An 18,469-nucleotide genomic window follows, 5' to 3' on the forward strand; every position below is an offset into this window, starting at 1 on the left:
GTCATAAATAAGTAACAGAATAAGTAATGAATAAGAATAAAAAAATTAAAAAATCATGATTCTACGAGCCTGGCATTGCTATGGAAATGCCCTTCCTGTTGCCCAGGAATCTCTCACAAAGTAAAAATTAGGATTATGCAGGTTAGTCTCTATTTTTTTTTAGCTGCTTTAAGATGTTCTGATCCTCTGTCTAATCAAGTAATGAATTATAGAACTTTCATGTGTGCTCAGAAATGCTCTCTATATATGTAGCCATATATAGAAATAGATATATATTACATATATATTTAAAAAAAAACCAAACAAACAAAACCAAACATAAAAAGCTTGGAAAAAAATAGTGTTTAAAGTGGATTTTTGGGATTGGTGGCCGGCGGCGGCTCCGCTTTGCCGGGATTGCTGGGAAAGGAGGGAGGGACAAGAGGTTGGGGACACACCTGGGGACACCTCGAGGGAGGAACAGTGTCACAAAGCACAGTCACAATTCCAGGGGGTGGCAATGCAGGGATTTGCTTCCCAATCCGGGAGAGAGGAGGGGGCACAGCCGGGGCTCGCCCCTCCAGCCCCAAATTTCGGTGTTCGCCAGCATCTCCTGCCCTTCCTCAGCTGCCCAAACCCCTTCTCTAGTGCAAAGAGACACGGACAGCGTCCCGCCGGGGCTTTGGTGGGGGAAAGGGGGGCTCTGGAGAGGAAAAGGCCAACGGAAAACTGGAAAACCGGGAAACTCCTTACTGCTGGACGGCAACGAGCGGCTCGGGGGTGACATCGCTGGGCGCCACGGGGACGGGGGCTCGGCAGCGCGGCAAGCTCAGAACAACAAGCTGTGGTTACTCATTGTACAGGGGGACACGGAGCAGCTGCTCCGGCTGATCCTCCGGGACGGATCCTCCGGGACGGATCCTCCGCAAGAGCCCGGCCGGAGTCACAGCCGGTCCATCCGGAACGTGTCCTCTGTGGCGGGGTCGGTGAGGACCATGTCGGGGTCGTTGAGCATGTGCAGTCCATCCAAGGTCAAAGGGTCAATTTTGAGTTCATCCAGAGGGAACTGGGAATCCGTGTCGAAGCTGACGTCCCCCACTCCCGCCAAGGAGCTGGTCAGTTCTTTTGATAAGCTGGGGGGGGATTCTCCTGTCACTGCGGGGAGAAGAACACACAGGGGGTCACTCGGAGAAACACCGGTCTGGAAGTCATCAAACAGCTCCCAAAAACCCTGGGAACATTTATGGAGCTCTCAGGTAAATAACATCAATCCTCCTCCAGATTTCAGGCTCCTCTCAGCATCTCCAAACCACCAGATGCAACCCGAAATTCGTGTCTGGATGTTTGGTGTCACTCGAGTCCCTTTTCTCTCCCTCAGCTTTAGGAGGAATAACCTCCATTTCCAGCATTCCCACCAGCAATCCCTGGCTGCAGCCACAGTATCCCTGGGCAGAGATTGTTTCCAAAATCCTGCTGTGACCAGACTGGCCACCATATGTGACACTCCAACCCTTTGCTGGCCAGCTCGGGCTGAGCAGAGGAAGGAGTTTGGCTCTCACAGCTTCTCCTCGCTGCGGCAGAGGATCCAGGGAATTCAGAGCCAGGGAAAGTCCATAGGAAAACTGGTGCTCTACCTGTGTGCTGGGATTCCAGGTGAGGGGGACACTGGGACACACCTGGACTGGCACCGCGGCTCAGGTGAACAAACCCCTCAACAACAACAATCCCCTTTTCCTTTCTTGGCTCAACAGAGAGAAACCCCAAGGCCGGGATCATGGAATATCCTGAGCTGGGAGGGACTCACAAGGATCATGGAATGCAGCTCCTGGCCCTGCACCGACACCCCAACAATCCCACCCTGTCCCAGAGTGGTGTCCAAAGGCTCCTGGAGCTCTGGAAGCCTCAGGGCCAGGACCATTCCCTGGGGAGCCTGGGCAGTGCCCAGCACCCTCAGGGGGAAAGAACTTTTCCCTGCTTTCCATCCCAACCCCCTGACACAGCTCCAGCTGCTCCCTGGGTCCTGTCCCTGCTCCCAGAGATCGGAGCTGCCCCACGGGAGGAGCTACAGAACCCACAGAGTCTCCCTCAGTCTCCTCCTGAGTGTCAAGACCTTTTCCCATCCCTGAATCCCAACTTTGGACACTCCAACAGCTTCAGATCTCCCGAGGTGCCCCAGGTGAGGAGCAGGACAACCTCTTCCCTCTGCCACCAACACCACAGGGCCCGGTGCCCCCGGTGCCCCCCTGGGAACGGCATTCCCAGGCCGGAGTTACCTGTCAGGATGATGTTGGGGATGTTGCCGTGGCTGGAGTAGTTGAGCTGCTGCGAGTCCTGCAGGCTGCCGTGGCTGCCCGTCAGTCCCATCATGGCAGCCTGGGAGTAGTTGAGGGTGGAGCAGGGGCTGTACAGGCTGTTGGAGCTGATGGCGTTCTCGATCATGTTGAACTGCTCCAGCTGCAGAGCAACACGGGAATTGTTAAATCCCAACCTCGGGAAGGACAGCGGGGACAACGGACACGGCTCGAGGACGGGACGAGAGACAGGCAAACAAATTCATCTTTAGCTTTGGTGCTCAAAGAGGGGCTGTTGGCCCTGAGCTTCCTGGGATATTTCCTGCCCAATTCGGAGGAGGGGGAGGAGGATGCACAAATCAAACTGGGTCGTGGGAATCAGGAGAACGAAAGAAAAGGGAGGTTTTAAAGGAAAAGAAAGGGAGTTCAGGCTCGCCCTGAGGTCTCTGCCCACCAGAATTCCCTCTCTGGACACATTCCTGGTTTAAGTATTCCATAATTTAATGAATCCGTGCTCTGGTCGGCCAAACCAAGGGAGGCTCTGACTATTCCCAAATAAAACCAGCCATGGATTATTCCCAAACTCTGGAGTCAATCACCTACAACTGACTCCTTCCCAACTGCAATTCTAGCCACAAATGTGGAGCTTGAAATATTTAATGATTTTAATTTTTCAATGTATTTCCATGATGTTTAATTTTAAATTTTTTTCGGTGTTTTAAATTTTGTCCAATTTATTTTCATTGTTTTAAAGATTTTGGTTTTTCATTTTAGAATTTAATTTCATTATTTTAATTTGCAACATTTGCATTATTTTAAAAAATTCATTATTTTAAAAATTTCTTTTCATTATTTAAAAAATGTCTTTTCAAAGCTCATTCTCATTATTTTAAAATATATTTTCATTCTTTTTCCTTTCAAATTTTATTGCTTATCCCTTTTAAAGTTGTCATTACTTCTCCTTATTCCTTCTCCTTATTTTTCCTTCTTAAAATGAATTTTCATTATTTTAAAATTTCTTTTTCAGTATTTTTCCTCTTTCAAATTTCATTATTTTTCCCTTTTAAAGCTCATTTCCATTTTAAAACTCTCACTATTTTTCCTCTTCCAAACTACCTTATGTTTCCTTTTTCAAGCTGATTTTCACTGCTTTAACATTTTCTTTTCACTCTTTTCCCTTTTCAAAGCTGCCTGACATTATTTTCACTTTTAAAAGCTTCATTATTATTTTTTTTTTTTTTAATTGCTTTCCCTTTTTTTTTTTTTTTGGCAGAACATTTTAAACACCTACGTGGGAGTGGGAGGACAGAGAGTGAGGAGGGGGGAAAAACCAAACAAAACAAGAAACTGCTGAGTAACACAAACAAAAAGAAGGAAAACTCTACATGGACAGAACGGGGACGTGACAGAAAATTAACTGGGAATTAATTGGCATTAATTTGATGTGGGAGAGGCCGAGCCAGGCCCGAGATGAATTTGCTCACCTGGTGGGAGAGGGCATTAGCCTGCCTAGCTGTCATCTGCTGCTCATAATAGGAGTCCCCAAAAACACTGCCCAGCATGGAAGAATGCTGAAAACAAAACAGAGGCTTTATGGTGCAAAATCCCAAATTCCTCCCCCGGCTCTCCCGGCACCAGGAATTCCAGAGAAATCCGCACGGAGCGGGCGGGAATCGCCCGGGGCCCGCACGAGTCCTCCAGGGTACAGAGGATCCCACAGGATCCCAGGGGATCCACACGGAGCAGGAGGGAATCCCACAGGGCCCAGGGGATCCCACAGGATCCACACGGAGCAGGAGGGAATCCCACAGAGCCCAGGGGATCCACACGGAGCAGGAGGGAATCCCACAGGGCCCAGGGGATCCACACGGAGCAGGAAGGAATCCCACAGGGCCCAGGGGATCCACACGGAGCAGGAGGGAATCCCACAGGGCCCAGGGGATCCACACGGAGCAGGAAGGAATCCCACAGGGCCCAGGGGATCCACACGGAGCAGGAGGGAATCCCACAGAGCCCAGGGGATCCACACGGAGCAGGAGGGAATCCCACAGGGCCCAGAGGATCCCATAGGATCCGCACAGAGCAGGAGGGAATCCCACAGGGCTCTGGGGATCCACACGGAGCAGGAGGGAATCCCACAGGGCCCAGGGGATCCCACAGGATCCACACAGAGCATGAGGGAATCCCACAGGGCCCAGGGGATCCCGCAGGATCCACATGGAGCAGGAGGGAATCCCACAGGATCTGCACGGAGCAGGCGGGAATCCCACAGGGCCCGGGGGATCCCCGACGACCTCCACAGAGCAGGAGGGAATCCTCGGGACCCACAAGATCCACACGGAGCAGGAGGGAATCCCACAGGGCCCAGGGGATCCCACAGGATCCACAGAGAGCAGGAGGGAATCCCACAGGGCCCAGGGGATCCACATGGAGCAGGAGGGAATCCCACAGGGCCCAGGGGATCCCACAGGATCCACACGGAGCAGGCAGGAATCCCTTGGGACCCACAGGATCCACACGGAGCAGGAGGGAATCCCTCGGGACCCTCACGGAGCCGCTGGGAATCGCCCCGGACCCTGCACCTGCCACGGGCACAGGGACACCACAGAACCCCACAGGCTTCTCCCAGAGCACGGACAACATGGAAAACTGGGATTTATGGACACGGACACTGCGCTGGGAAACACGGGGAGGGACAACAGAGCTGCATTTCTGCTCCTTTTGGAATTTTGTGTTCACAAATGAGGCGGGAGGGGCTGTTCTGCTCTGAATCTGCAGCCTCAAATGGCGAAATTCCTGGTTTAAAGTCATTCCATGGGAACTGCAGAGCAGGAAAGGTCAGGGGGAAGCCCAGTGAAGAATTCCAGGAGGAATTCCTCAGCCTTGCTAAATCACTGTTCCCTCCCTCGGTTATTCTCCATTATTTATCAAGAATTTCAGGTCCATGTTTTAATCCTGTCCCAAAAAAATGCCAGATAAAAATCAGCAACATCACTCCTGATTTAAAATTCCCAAATCCTGATATTCCTGCTGAAAAAAACACTATTAACTAACAAAGAGAACATCTATAGAAGACAATTTCCATGGAGTGATCGTCTCAATCTTGGAAAACAAAATTCAGTTGCTGGTTTATCCAGATGGCAAAAGCAGAAGGCTACAAATTTCCTCCTTAAAAACCTAAGCATGGGAAATTCAGGAAAAGCTTAGGAAGAATCAGAACAGGCACAGATTTTAGACCCTCAAAAAAATACCCTGTATTAAAAAATAATTCAAAAACCACCTAAATTGTCCTTCCATGAGGGGATTACCGGGAAAGAAGCACCAAGATATTCCTTAAAAACCTCCCCACTTCCAGCCAGACCCCTGAGATGGGGGTTGATTTATAGGGATGATTTGGGATGAATGTGGATCAAGGCAGGAATTCCCAGCCTGAGACTCCATGGCTGGAACTCCTCCTCCAAAATCCTGGCTCAGCAGATCCTGGTTGATCCCAGAACTGCTCGGAGCAGGGATGGTTTGGATGCACTTGGAAAAGAGATTTGGGATTCACTTTCCTGGGCATTTATGGTCTGTCACAGGCAGACCACCCAACAATCCCTGACATCCCTGCTCCATGTGCAGCCAAAACTGGGAAAGGGCTGGAACTGGAGCCACTTTTCCAATTTATCACCTGGTCATCAACACTCTGGAGGCTGCTGGATCCCTGGAAAGAAAGGATCAAACACCAGGAGGGATCAAACACCAGGAGGGATCAAACACCACAAGAGCCACTGATAAGATACTGGTAAGAGAAAAGCAAAGCACCCCTTAGAGCAATTTAAAGAAAATGTGGGGGTTTTTTAACCACAGAGACCTGATTTGCTGCCCTGTCAGGCTTTGATCAACTACTCCAGCTCCACATTATCCAACCTGCTCCATCTGCTGCTCCTAAAAAACTGGAGGCAGAATCCAGAGCTCACTCAAGCAAGTGGATCAGGAGACGATTCCCAGCCGAGAGGCAGGAACGGGGTCAGCTCTGGGTGATCACTGCATCAGTGAGGTTGGAAAAGACCTCAGGGATCACTGGATCCAACCTAATTCCAGACCAATCTATGGTTTATAACCATTTCTAAGGAAAATCTGAATTTTGGGATGACACAGACTCGATGGGAAGCAAAACCAGCACTAAAACCCAACTGCTATTCGAGAGCTCCAAAGAGGATCGAGGTATTTTTTCCCGTGAACTCCTGTCATTCATTCCACAGAACGGGAGTGGCAGGACAATTCCCAAAATGAGGACAATCCCTAAAATCTCTGTGTTTCACTAAGCACTGTTCCCATCCCAAAAACTTTGAGGAACGTGAGAGATAATCAACAGGAGAGCAGAATGTGCTTGTGCAAGTCCAGCTCAGAGTCTCCTACCCAAAGCCAGCCTGGGTTTGCTCCTCCTGTGAAGGGTGCTGGTTCCTACAGCTGCAAGCACCGGAATTCCCAAAGGAAACCCACTGGAAATGTCATTCCTTCAACACTTCAGAGCCTTGGAATCATTTATCAACAACTCCAGGAACAACACTGTGCAAACACCATCTCCAGAACCATTGCAAAGTCACAAGAGCATCTTCTGGGCTTCATGGAGCGACTGTGAGGAAAAACCAACCCCAAAGCACAAATCCCTGGCTGGAATGATCCATCTAAAAATACCTACCAGGTTCTCCAGGTCAGAGCCACTGGAGCAGGAATATTTCTGTCTAACTGGAACAGGATGCCAGGGATGAGAGCAGGGAAGCAGCCAAGGCACTGGGGGTGGAAGCCATGCAAACACAGAGCTGGGGGGGCAGGCAGAGCTTTCCCACCCCTGTGGGGACAGGGAGGACTGGTGGGACACACACACACGGCTGGGACACGGGAGCAGAGGGGTTGGGAGAGGTGGGGCATGGAGAAGAACCTGTGGTGAATGAACCGTGTGGGACACAAATCAAAGCCCAGGTTTGTGGTTTAAGGAATGTCCTTTGGCACTCGGAGGATGAAACCCCAAATCCATGGGGGAAAGAGGAGCACGTGGAGGCACCTGCCTGGTCACACCCACTGCATCCCACTCATCAGTGCCAGGCTGCTCCACAGTGGAATATTCTGCTGTTGGAAGGGATCTGCCTTCACTCAGGGCAGATTAAGGGATTCTGCTGCCTGGAGCTGCCCCATCTTCACAACCAATCTCAATTTCCCCTCCAAACTGGTTTTTCTTCTCTCTCCATTTCACATTTGTGACCACCACCAGCTTTTGGGTCATTCCCGGGGGCAACAAATCCACCTCAGTTTTAATTCAGCAAAACTAAGGAATTCTGTGGGTGTTTAAGAGGCCAATACTACAAAAAGCAGCATTAAAAAATCCTCTTCCTTCCACTCAGTGCTGTGGTGTCCCTCTCAAACAGAGCAGAACCTGAGAAAGTTTTTACAGGACAAAACCAGCAGGAAAAATCATAGCCCAGGGTGTGCTCCACTTGCTGCACTCTGGTCCTTGGGACTGACCAGTGGCAACAAGTCTGGGGACAAAACCAAGCCAGAGTAATTGAGAAATCAAAGGGGGAAAAATCAACATAAAACCTAAATTTGGATGTGCTGCCCAGTGAGAAGTGAGAGTCTGCAGCAAGCTCTGCTCTAGGGGACAGTGCTGGTTTCTGGAGGCACACAGAGCACAGCAGAACTCACAGAAGCAGGCAGAAGAGAGAGAGGTTAAGAAGCAATTAAGCCAGGGTTAAGGAAATCCAGACAATTCCTGCCACTTGGATCCAGGGCTGAGCTTACCATGACCTGGTTAATGAAGGGGACCTAGAGCTCCTGCCTGGGAACCATGAAGGGGCAGCCCTTATTTAGAAAGGATCCTCCTTATAGCCTTCAACGTTCAGTGGTGAAACAGAAAATGGATTTGCAGACTCTTGTGATGCTCTGGAAGAATTCCCTGCACTTCTTTTCTCCAGGTGGGATTCTCCAGAGCAGCCAGCTGGGGCTCTTTCAGCAGCATCAGGCACTGAAAATGCACTTTCTTACACTGGGGCACCCTCAAAATCTGCTCCTTTTTAATTTCTTGCTGCTGGCAGGTAAAAATCCCCCTTCAGAGGATCACACACTCTCCTCAGCTGTGATTTCCATCCAGGACACGTGGATGTGTGAGGAGATACACGTAGAGCAAGGAAAAGCAGCTGGCATGCAAGGGAGTGTGCTGGGAACCCATTCCCTGCCAGCCACAAGCTGCTCATTTTAAGAGCATTTTCTCCAGTGTTTTCTCTCACAGGGCGTGTTCCCACATAAAAACCATCCTGATCTAAATCCGTTTGGGATATTTAGTGTAAATATTTAAATGTTTAGTGCCCCAGGAGATTTCCTGCTGCAGGAGGCACTGAAATTTCCCCTTCCTTGCCCTCCCAACTTCACCCCCATCAGCTCCCCTGGGATCCTGGGAATTGAAAGGGTTCTACCTGGAGGTTCTGCCCACCAAACAAACACCACCCCAAGTGTTCAACCAGCAGCCTGATTCTGTGATTCTCTGCTCACTAAGAAAGGCAATTCAGCAGCTCCTGAAACCCTGTGGGAGTGGATGGAAGGGCAGAAGAGATGGGACGTCGGTGATGCATGAGGCACACACAGAGTCACAGTGAGACAACTATGGGGCAGTGATGGAGAAATCCAGCTAAAAACACACACGAGAAGCAAGGCCTGTGGAAGCACAGAGTCCCTTACTTGAGGGGAGCTGCCAGGAGAGAAGCCTTGATTGGAGACAGGAGAGGTGGGAGACTGGTTGGCTGGGGATCCAGCATTACTGCGGTACTGCTGGAGTGAGGCCTACAGAACAACACAGAATTAAACACCATGGCATTGAGGGAGGCTTGGAAAATACAAACTTCTGGAGTGATGGAGCTGGGAGAAACCATCCTCTTCAGTTTCTGTGTGGGAAGACAGGATTGTGTGAATGAGGTCCCAAAAGAGGGGGAGAGCTCTGGGGGTCTGCCCCGGAGCAGGGACAGGCACAGCTGGGAGCGTTTCCTGCCTGTTCTCGCTTATGCTCGATTCATAATATATTAAAAAAAAATCAGGTCAGCCAAGGATTTAGGGCAAAGAAGTCTTGGAAGCTGGGAATAATTCAGAAAGAATGTCATTCATGCTTCAGTTCAAGTGCCAGCCCCACATCTGTGTTCACTGGGATCCTGCTCTGCCTCCAGCTGGGTTATCAGCACTGAGGCACAGCTGATAAACCTGGGGTACAAACCTGTCACCACACAGCCCCAAACTCCACTGCAGCCCAGGACATGGAGCAGACACCCTCTGGGAATTCACACTGTGTTTTGCAGGTTTATATCTGTGATTTTTACACTCTTCCCAGGTGTCTTGAGACGTTATTTTCAAAGATTTCACTTTTTTTCCCCCCTCATTCGAAACAAATTAATAATATTAGCGGTATTTGAATAATGTTGTACTAATTAACATAAAGAGCAGCCCAGCTCTTCTCCTTTTACTTCCTTTAGAAATTAAGGGATGATTGAGGAGAACCTGCAATCCAGTGAATGTAATCAGGTTTGCAGTGTGGGAGAACTCTGCACTACCAATTTTTGACCCCAAATTCTGTAAATCCCAAGAAAATTTCCCTTTTTGCTCTGCATTGCCACTTCCACCCTGTCAGCAGCCACCCAAACTACAAATTAAATTTCACTTCTGCCTCACAAAACCCGTGTAGAAGTTGCCAGCGAGGCTGTGACAGCTCCAGAGGCTTTTTGACAAAGTGGCTTTAAATCTGTTTATTTAGGAATTACTTCAGTTGCTTTAGAAGATAAGCACAGCAGCCTAAAAGTTCAGGTCATAAAGAGGTTTAGGATGAGGAAAGCAACACAGAAAGCAAAGGATGAGATCAGAATTGTCTGTACTGGTGCTACATGAGGATTAGAATCAAAACAGGGACACATTTTGAGTGGGGTGGGATCCTTTCCACTGCTGGATTGTCCTTCCCTCTTCCCCTTCCCATCCTGCAAGGGAAGCAGCTGCTCTCAAGGAGCACAAACTGTTAAAAATTTTATCCACAGCCGAGGGCAGATCAATAGAAATGATTTCTTCTCATTCCCAAAGCCATTCCTGTCACTACAGCGCTGCCAGGACACCACAGGTGGGACAACCAGGACCCTACAGGGGCAGAAGGAGCAGGGGGAGCTGGGACATCCCTCCCTGCCTGGCCTGGGATCCCTGAGTTGGGATTTTCAGCTGCTGAGACAGAACATTTCCTAACAGACTGTGTTAAAACAAGCAGGAAAAGGGACCTGTCCATAAATCCTCACTCCAATTCTTCTGGCCACTGGAGGCAGCCACAAAATCCATTTTGGAACAGATGCTCCAAAATTCCTCAAAATAAAAGGGTTCTGAGGAGAGAAACTGCAGAAAATACCTGGTTCTTGACAACTTCTGGAAAATAAATTTTCCAGGTGGTATTTTGACTGGAAAATGCTTGTTGTAGTTGGATTCTCTCTCAAGGCTCTGGGAGCTCCCCCAGTCGGTATCCTGATGTGTTGGGGGACACCGGACACCCTGAAAACACCCCAATAAATGCTGACAGATTTAAGCTGGGCCTAATCAAACCCGGGACAAAATTTAATGTCGATTTTTCCTCTAGAAAACACTTCAAGGTGCATTCAACCAAAACCATCCTAAGTTTACTTCAGCTTCCCTAAAATTCTCCTTCTCACGGGCTTGTCCAAGCTCATTTCCCACCCTACACTGAACGTTCCCAGCTTTCCCAAGGAAAGCCCTTCCCAAACTCACCGAGTTGATGTCTATCCCCATGGAGGGCTGGCTCTGGCTCCCTGGAGGTGACTGGGGGATGGTGGAAGGTACCGTGACGGAGAGAGGGGGGAGCTGGGGGCCCCTCTGCAGCCCCGAGCTCTGCAGCAGAGGGGGGGTCTGGGGCAGGGAACTGGCCACTGGTGCCTGCTGCTGCTGCTGGGAGCTGGTCTGGGTGAAAAAGGGATACGGGGGGAGCTGCTGCTCCAGGGACAATGCATCCATAGCCACGGCCTGGAAAAGAAGGAGCAGAATCAGGGAATTCCCAGGGTGCTCAAGCACTTCACACCAAGGAAATTGAGTCAGGCTTGGTTTGTGTTTTAAAAATGGCACCTAAAGGTTAAAAAGTCAAGAAGCTGCTCTAAAGGAAAAAGTTTCTGCCCATGGCAGGGGTGGATTGGATGAGGTTTAAGGTTCCTTCCAACCCAAACCATCCTGGGATTCTGTAATTCTGTATTTCCAAAGATTCAACATCACCTCCAGTGTATAAACCAATCCTTTAAAACCCAGTTAAATCTTGAGGTCAGAAATCACCAACCTGGGCAGTCACAGAGTCGCACTTGTAAAATCAATTTTAGAAGATAATTGAGCTTCTCTCACGAACTAGAGAAACGGCTTTCGAATTTCACAGCTCACTTTGGGACATCACAGAAAAAATGTGGTCTAAGAGATGGTTTTTATCACAGTTCTAGAAAAGAGGAAGTAAAACCTGTAACTTCTACAAACCTCTCCCTTTTTAAGGCTCCGAATTAAGGAACACCTTCAAAGGAGGAAATTACAGAACAAGAGATGAAGTTCATGGAACCATGGGATGGTTTGCATTGGAAGGGACCTGAAAGCTCATCTTGTCCCATGGCAGGGACACTTTCCACTATCCCAGGTTGCTCCAAGCCCCATCCAACCCGGCCTTGGACACTTCCAGGGATCCAGGGACAGCCACAGCTTCTCCGGGAATTCCATCCCAGCCCCTCCCCACCCTCCCAGGGAGGAATCCCTTCCCAACATCCCACCTAACCCTTCCCTGTGGCTCTTTGAGCCGAACTTCCAGCCTAAGCAGATTAAAACAATGAACCTGTGATTAGAAAACTTGGATTCCCCCATGAGTTCCTACCTGAGTGATGGGTGAGAGCGGGGACAGCGTGGGGGACATTTGCTGGGACTGAGGTCGCCGCGAGTCCGCGCCCAAGGACAGGGGGCTGACGCTGGGCTGGCGGTGCTGGGACGGGGCCGGTGTCGTCGTCATTCCTGCCAGGAATAACAAACCACCTTCAGCAAGGACACAGCAAGGCCTTGGTGATATTTGTACCCAAAATAATTCCCTAAAGCAGGAAGAACGAGCGGCCTGAGCTGACAACACTGAGGGTGCCTCGGCCGACCGGGCGGGAGCTCGTTAGGTGATTTGTAATTAATTTTGTCAGGTTGAAGAGCATCAGGATGAGAGGAAGAGCCCTGTGGTTTGTCCTGGCTCAAACCCAGGCACGGTTGGTCAGGCTGGTGCCCAGGATGAGGAATTGGAAGAGGCAGAGCAGCCTCAGCAGTTCCAGACACCGCAGGCACTGTCCTCGCACACCTGCACTCGCCAGGCCCAGGAAAAGCAGGTTCTGCTCTGTTTGTTTGGGCTCCAACTTTGGGAATGAGATAAGAGATCCTGGAACCAAGCTTATCAGAGGGCACTTGAGGTATTGTAAAAACAAACACCTCTTTAATGGAAAAAGCAGAAGCCAAACTGGTTACGCAGGAAGAGCTCCATTTTTAATGGCACACCAGTGCAGGAAATATCCACCACACTCCCAAGAGCCACAACCCAGCAGGGGGTAGGGATAAACAACTCAAATATTGTCATTTTGTTCAGATCAAGCCAAAAAAATCTGGGAGTTTAGAAACCTCCCCTCTCTTCTGCTTCACCCCAGAGGAACCGAGTCACCCTGGGAAGGGATTTGAGGCCAAGCGAGAGTGAGCTGTTGCCCCGGAGCTTGCCAGAGAGCAGCAATTCACGGGAGCCTGCGAGCTCCCAGGCACTTGGCAAAGGCTCAGGGCTTCCAGGCAGGCTGCCAGGGAGCCAGGAAGGCCAGGCTGCCAAGGAGCCAGCAGGAAAAGTGGCTCAGGCCAGGCAGGTTCCCAACACAGCCCCGGCCGTGTTTGCAAACCCAGCAGCGGCTCCCGGGACGTGCGGGAGGGACCCGACACCCTCCGGGCACCAACGTCCTGGGACCTGGCAGGAGGTGGCTTCCCCAGCTCCCCTCAGGGAGTTCTGTGACATCCCTGAGCAGGGCACAGGGATCAGAAGCCTTCATGGAGGTTTTCTGCTGAAGAGCAGCAAGGAAAGGTTGGAAAAATCGGTTTGAAAAGCACCAAACACGGAGTGTGGCAACGGATAAACTGTGGGATAATCTCCAGAGAGAAGCAGGAATACAGTCAGGGAGTGTATCTTTAATTTGTTCTGCCTTTGATAGATCAGGGAATGTTTTCAAAGCATTACAGACTCACCAGTTGGGGTTTATATCATTTACTTTGCTTATTACGGGGAAAAAAATGTGGAGATCCACTGTGGCTTAAATCCGAATTTCTAAAGCCATCCCCAAAACTTTGGAGACCAAAAAACTCTTCCAAGGATGCTGAAAGTGCTGCCCTACTCTGTCCTCAAATGGTTAAATCCTTTTCTTGCTCCCCAAACTCACCTGCTCAGTCACATCAACCTGATTACAGTAATTTCCTTTTCCCAATCCAGGAGACGTGGGAAAGGGAATCCTGCCCAGCACAGGAAATATATTTGTATTTTTGGATACAAATCCTCATTTCTATTCTAGGAATCAACAGACTGCAACTGTCACTGACAATAAAAAAAAAAAAATCAACCCCCATCATAATTATTTGAGTATCAGTGAAATTACTTAAAAAATAGCAATCGATAATTGCAGTATTAATCAGTAACAGACTCCAAAAGGATCCTCACATTTTAAAAATTGCTGTTCTAAAGGAATGGAAATAAAAGGGCTGCTGGAGATATTCCCATAACACGAGGGATGTTGGGGTTCAGCATGAGGAATTCCAAGAGAGGAACTCCAGTCTTGCACATTAAAAAATAAATAAATAAAAATAAACACACCAAAAAAAAAAATCCCCAAACAAATCCCAAAAAAGCAGATTTGGGCATCAAGACCATGAGATGAATGTCCTGTAACTAAATATAAGTGTCTCATCTTCTTTGTACATACAACACAAAGGAAAATCCATCGACAGTGAAGCCAAATTCCCTCTCAGAAAGAACAACATTCCATAAATTCCGTAATTGCAGGGAGGTGACCTCGTGCTGTGCCCTCACCCTGGCTGGCAGTGCTGATGCCCAGGTGAGTCAGGTTGGCAGCGAGGTTGCCGGTGCTGTTGGAGCTGCTCAGGGCTGGGAATGTGGATTCCTCGGGATCCAGAGGCGTGGGCAGGGGGGACGGGAAGTGGATGTTGGTCAGGTCCGGCAGAGAGCCGCCCGTGTTGTGCGTGGCAGGAATCAAGGCTGTAGTGTTCTCCTGGTCAGCTGATGGGAAGATGCTAAATTTGGGGGGGAAAAAAAAAAACCCACAATTAATTATTATTTCAGTCTGGACAAAGCTTTTAAAAATGTATTTAACAAGAAAATTTCATCAAGAAGGTATTTTTGATGGATTTTGTATTTCTGACCCTCATAGAGGGCATTGGTTTGTATCTAGAGATTTTCCAGAAAATTCCAAAGCAAGAGGATATTCAAGGATATTCAATACATGACATTTTTTCTTCAAGATCTCAATGTTCTTCAAATAAAAATTGCTGAAAACTTACTTGATTCCTGGAACTTCACAGGATTTAGGTCTCGATGACCCAGTCTAAAATAGAAGGAAGAGAGATTTAAAGGCAAAGATGCTGCTGGAGGGTATTGCCTAGGAGATATTTCAATTAATAAATTTAATTTAATCATTTCAATGTAAGATCTGGGAGCTCTTAAAAAGATATTTATCTTTTTTTTGCTTTATTGGCCCAACAAATCTTAAATTTCAGGAGTTTTTCCTCATATAATCAAACCTGTGCATTCACACACACATAAAATCCTTTCTAATTTATTGTTCATTATTTGTTTTTAAACAAAACATTTAATCTCCAATCTCTTCAAGTAGTTTGTTAATCCTGACAGAAATTAAAGCATGCATTTATCTAAATATGTTCAGAAAACAAAACCTCCACACTTTGAAATGTGCAACTCCCACCTTTTTAGTGTCCCAGCCTTGCTTAGAGAGGGTTTTGTCTGCATCAGAGGTGGTTTCCTCCATTCCAGGGACAGTCAGCAATAAAACTAAAAAACCAAGGAGATCAAAAGGAATCATTAATAATCAATAATATTCAGTTTCTCACCGAGACATTTTCAGATTGGAAGTTCAACCTTTGAAAAATTCTTATTAAGTTTAAATTATGAAGGAGGATGAAACAACTGCGCTCTATTATTTAAAAAACCAAGGCACCAGAAACCAGACTGAAATTGTATTTCATTAATTAATTAATCAGTGAGACTTTTTAAAAAACCACCCAAATAATACTTTCCAAACTTCTGGCCTCCAGTTTATTCTGCTCAGACGTCCATGGAAGGGTTTATTTGGGATCTGGTTTTCCCCATCTTTTGCACTTTGCACAAGTGATGTCCACCCTGAACACCTAAAGGGCTTCCAAGAGGACAATTCCAGTGGGGAAAGTCCAATCCATCCTCCCTGGCATGGAGAAACACCACAAAGCTGCTACTTCCCCATAGCCCAAGGACATTTCTTTGTTCAACAACTGCAAGGTGACAAAGAAACAAAAAAAAAAAAAGCCCAGAGAGAGATGAATCAATGAAAACATTTCACACTGATGAGTGTAAATCCGTATTTATGGGATCCTGGTTAGGATGAGCATTTCCCAAGGTTTTCCAGCTCCAGGAGCACATGGAAGAGCTGCAGGACAGCACAGATGTGTCCAAGGGTTGTGCTGTCCGTTCTTAATCTCTGGGTGCTTGTTGAAGGATTAAATTTTAGGAGTTTTTCTTAGGATCAGGGAATATTAAGGCTGGGAAAGACCTTTAGGAGATCATCAACCCCAGCCGTGCTTCCCGTTTTTCCCGAGCTGGAGCAGGCACAGGGCCCAGCAGAGGGCACCAGAACTGTGGGTGCCGGAGCTGCTCCAGCTTGGAATTGCTCTGGGGATGTTTGGAAGCGCTGCCTCCTCCCAGGGGAGGCTCCCTGGGGATCCTCAGGCCATAAATAAACACGGCACGAAGCCTTTGCTCCTTCCCGATCTCCAGTGTCCCTGATGGAAATGCTGGGAACTCCACACTGCTCCTGAAGTTCCTCCAGACCTCTGGGAGTGCTGAGAACTCAACACCAGAGTCCCACCAGCCCAGAGGATCCTCTCCAGGGCAAGAATGACAAAATTTAGGGCTCAGGAAAATGTTCTCCCTTAGTTTTATGTCATTTTTCCTGGATTTCAGCACCCAGAAAGGTGAGTATGATCCAACTGTTGTGTCACAGGATGCAGGAAGTGTCAGCACTCCTGAATTTTACGAACAGATGGAGCCCAATCCATGGGCATTCCATTGTTATAAATCTTTTTACCCTTTTCTTTGCTCACCTCTTTTCTGCTGCATGTCCTGTGACCCTCCTGAAAAGGACTCCTGCTGAGCTGGAGTCATGGTGCTCTGGTGCAAGGCAGAATCAGAATTCGTCCTGAGAGAAAGCAAAAACCACAGCATTTTTATTGTCAGCTTCACTAAATAAAAGAATCTTCCTCTCAGATAAAAGCAACAACTCAGTAAAACCTCAATATTCTGCATTAAACCCCAAAAATCTATATGTGGCATAAAGCAGGCAGACTTTCCTTGTGAAACAATCAATTTGCAGAACAAATTAGTTCAAGTTTGAAGAGCAATTGTTTCAATAATGGGATTGAGAGGAACACAGGATAAATTGGTTGCCCTTGTAAGAACAGAGTTTTATCTGCTTTGTTCAGATTAAACACGATCAAATAATGCCATTTTTAAGATGTTTAGCCATACTTTGGTTATTGTGGTGGTTGAAGAACAAACCTTCCTGGTTGGGAGGGAGGAAAAGGAATGGTTCAGGATGTTGTGGAGATGGGAATTTTCATGGCCAACACATCTCATGATGAACTTTGTGAGTGTGGCCACCCTCGAAAACTTTGTGTTCCTTCCCATTGGAACATTCCCAGCCCAGCAGAGTCTCTGCACCCAGAGAAAAATCCAAGTCTTTTACAACTCAGTAATTTTGGGATATGCCTGGGAACATCTGGCAAGATTTAAAAGGACGACACTTGCTGACACACCTTCATTTTAAAGCTCAACTAAAACGAGCACGAATAGAATTAAAAACTCCATTTCTGAATTTAAAAAGGCACAATTTTGCAACCATTCCACTGCAGCTGGAAGTGCTGCAGTGTCAGAAAACAGCCCCAAACCCCCCAGGATGGTGGCACCCACCTTCTCCAGCTCGTGTCCGACGGAGGTGACAGGTACACGGTGCCATAGGGGCAGCTGTCCACGTGGGCCAGGGTTAAGGCAGCAATGCTTCCCACTCAAGCAGGAAATCTCTTCCCAAGAATAATTCCAATTATGCTGTCAGAACCACTAAACTCACAGATTCTCTATGGGGAACTTTAAAATGACACTCAACACAAAATATTACCTGGATTGTTGTAATATTTGAGCAGTAAAAAATCTTCCTCCTTTTCCATGGATTTAGCTCCTCCCTAAGCAGCCCTGATCCCTCCAGCCCCTGTCACACATCCCCTCCAGCCCCATCAATCCCATCTGATTTTAAACCTGTCAGAAATGCTCAGCTCGTTCCTGTTCCCAAATGCCAAACAGGTGAATCAACCTGCACTGAAATGCACGAGGAGCTGCAAAGGATAATCCTGGGCTGGGTTTGCTCAGCTCTGAGGGAAACTCCATTTCCCCAAGTCAGCCCTGACCTTTCAGGGAATCATGGAGTGGTTTGGGCTGGAATTGAAGGATCCAGAGCTGGCAGTGAGGGTGCACCCAGTCCCACTGTCCATGTCACCATTAAATGTGCCCAAACCAACCCCTGAGGACAGCACTCATCACCGGTATCCACTTGGACATTGAGCCATTGACCACAACTCTTTGGACACATCCATCCAGCCTGCTCCTGATCCACTGAGTGTCCAACCATCAAATCCAGTTTAGACAAAGGATATCCCGTGGGACAGTGCCAACGCCTCCCACGAGCCCCGCTGCTGATGGCAGTAACCCCATCAGAGAAGGCCACCAAATTTATGGGGCACCTCTGCCCTGAGTGAAGCCCTGCTGGCTGTCACCAACCCATCCAAGCATCCCTCAGCTCCACATGGATCATTATTCCCACAGAAAGCTACGG

At 48.2% G+C, this 18,469-nt stretch overlaps 1 protein-coding gene across 7 annotated transcripts in view; it reads right to left on the reverse strand.

The window, feature by feature from the left end:
• Nucleotides 1–372: 372 nt before the first annotated feature.
• Nucleotides 373–18,469, reverse strand: part of CRTC1 (CREB regulated transcription coactivator 1) — a 39,876-nt gene continuing 21,779 nt past the window's right edge. For 2 of the 7 annotated variants that reach the window (XM_048288012.1, XM_048288013.1), the window contains 11 exons: nt 17,554–17,615; nt 16,689–16,783; nt 15,299–15,384; nt 14,877–14,920; nt 14,389–14,609; nt 12,178–12,311; nt 11,049–11,300; nt 8,985–9,086; nt 3,755–3,841; nt 2,253–2,433; nt 373–1,134 (listed from right to left, as the gene is read on the reverse strand). In XM_048288012.1, coding sequence (XP_048143969.1) covers nt 923–1,134; nt 2,253–2,433; nt 3,755–3,841; nt 8,985–9,086; nt 11,049–11,300; nt 12,178–12,311; nt 14,389–14,609; nt 14,877–14,920; nt 15,299–15,384; nt 16,689–16,783; nt 17,554–17,615 — 1,476 coding nt within the window. In that variant the 3' untranslated portion in view covers nt 373–922. The remainder of the gene's footprint in view (nt 1,135–2,252; nt 2,434–3,754; nt 3,842–8,984; nt 9,087–11,048; nt 11,301–12,177; nt 12,312–14,388; nt 14,610–14,876; nt 14,921–15,298; nt 15,385–16,688; nt 16,784–17,553; nt 17,616–18,469) is intronic. The other 5 variants (XM_048288014.1, XM_048288017.1, XM_048288016.1 and 2 more) reach the window with 4 other exon arrangements.

This window comes from Corvus hawaiiensis, chromosome 28 (genome assembly GCF_020740725.1).
Source record: "Corvus hawaiiensis isolate bCorHaw1 chromosome 28, bCorHaw1.pri.cur, whole genome shotgun sequence".
NCBI lineage: Eukaryota > Metazoa > Chordata > Aves > Passeriformes > Corvidae > Corvus > Corvus hawaiiensis.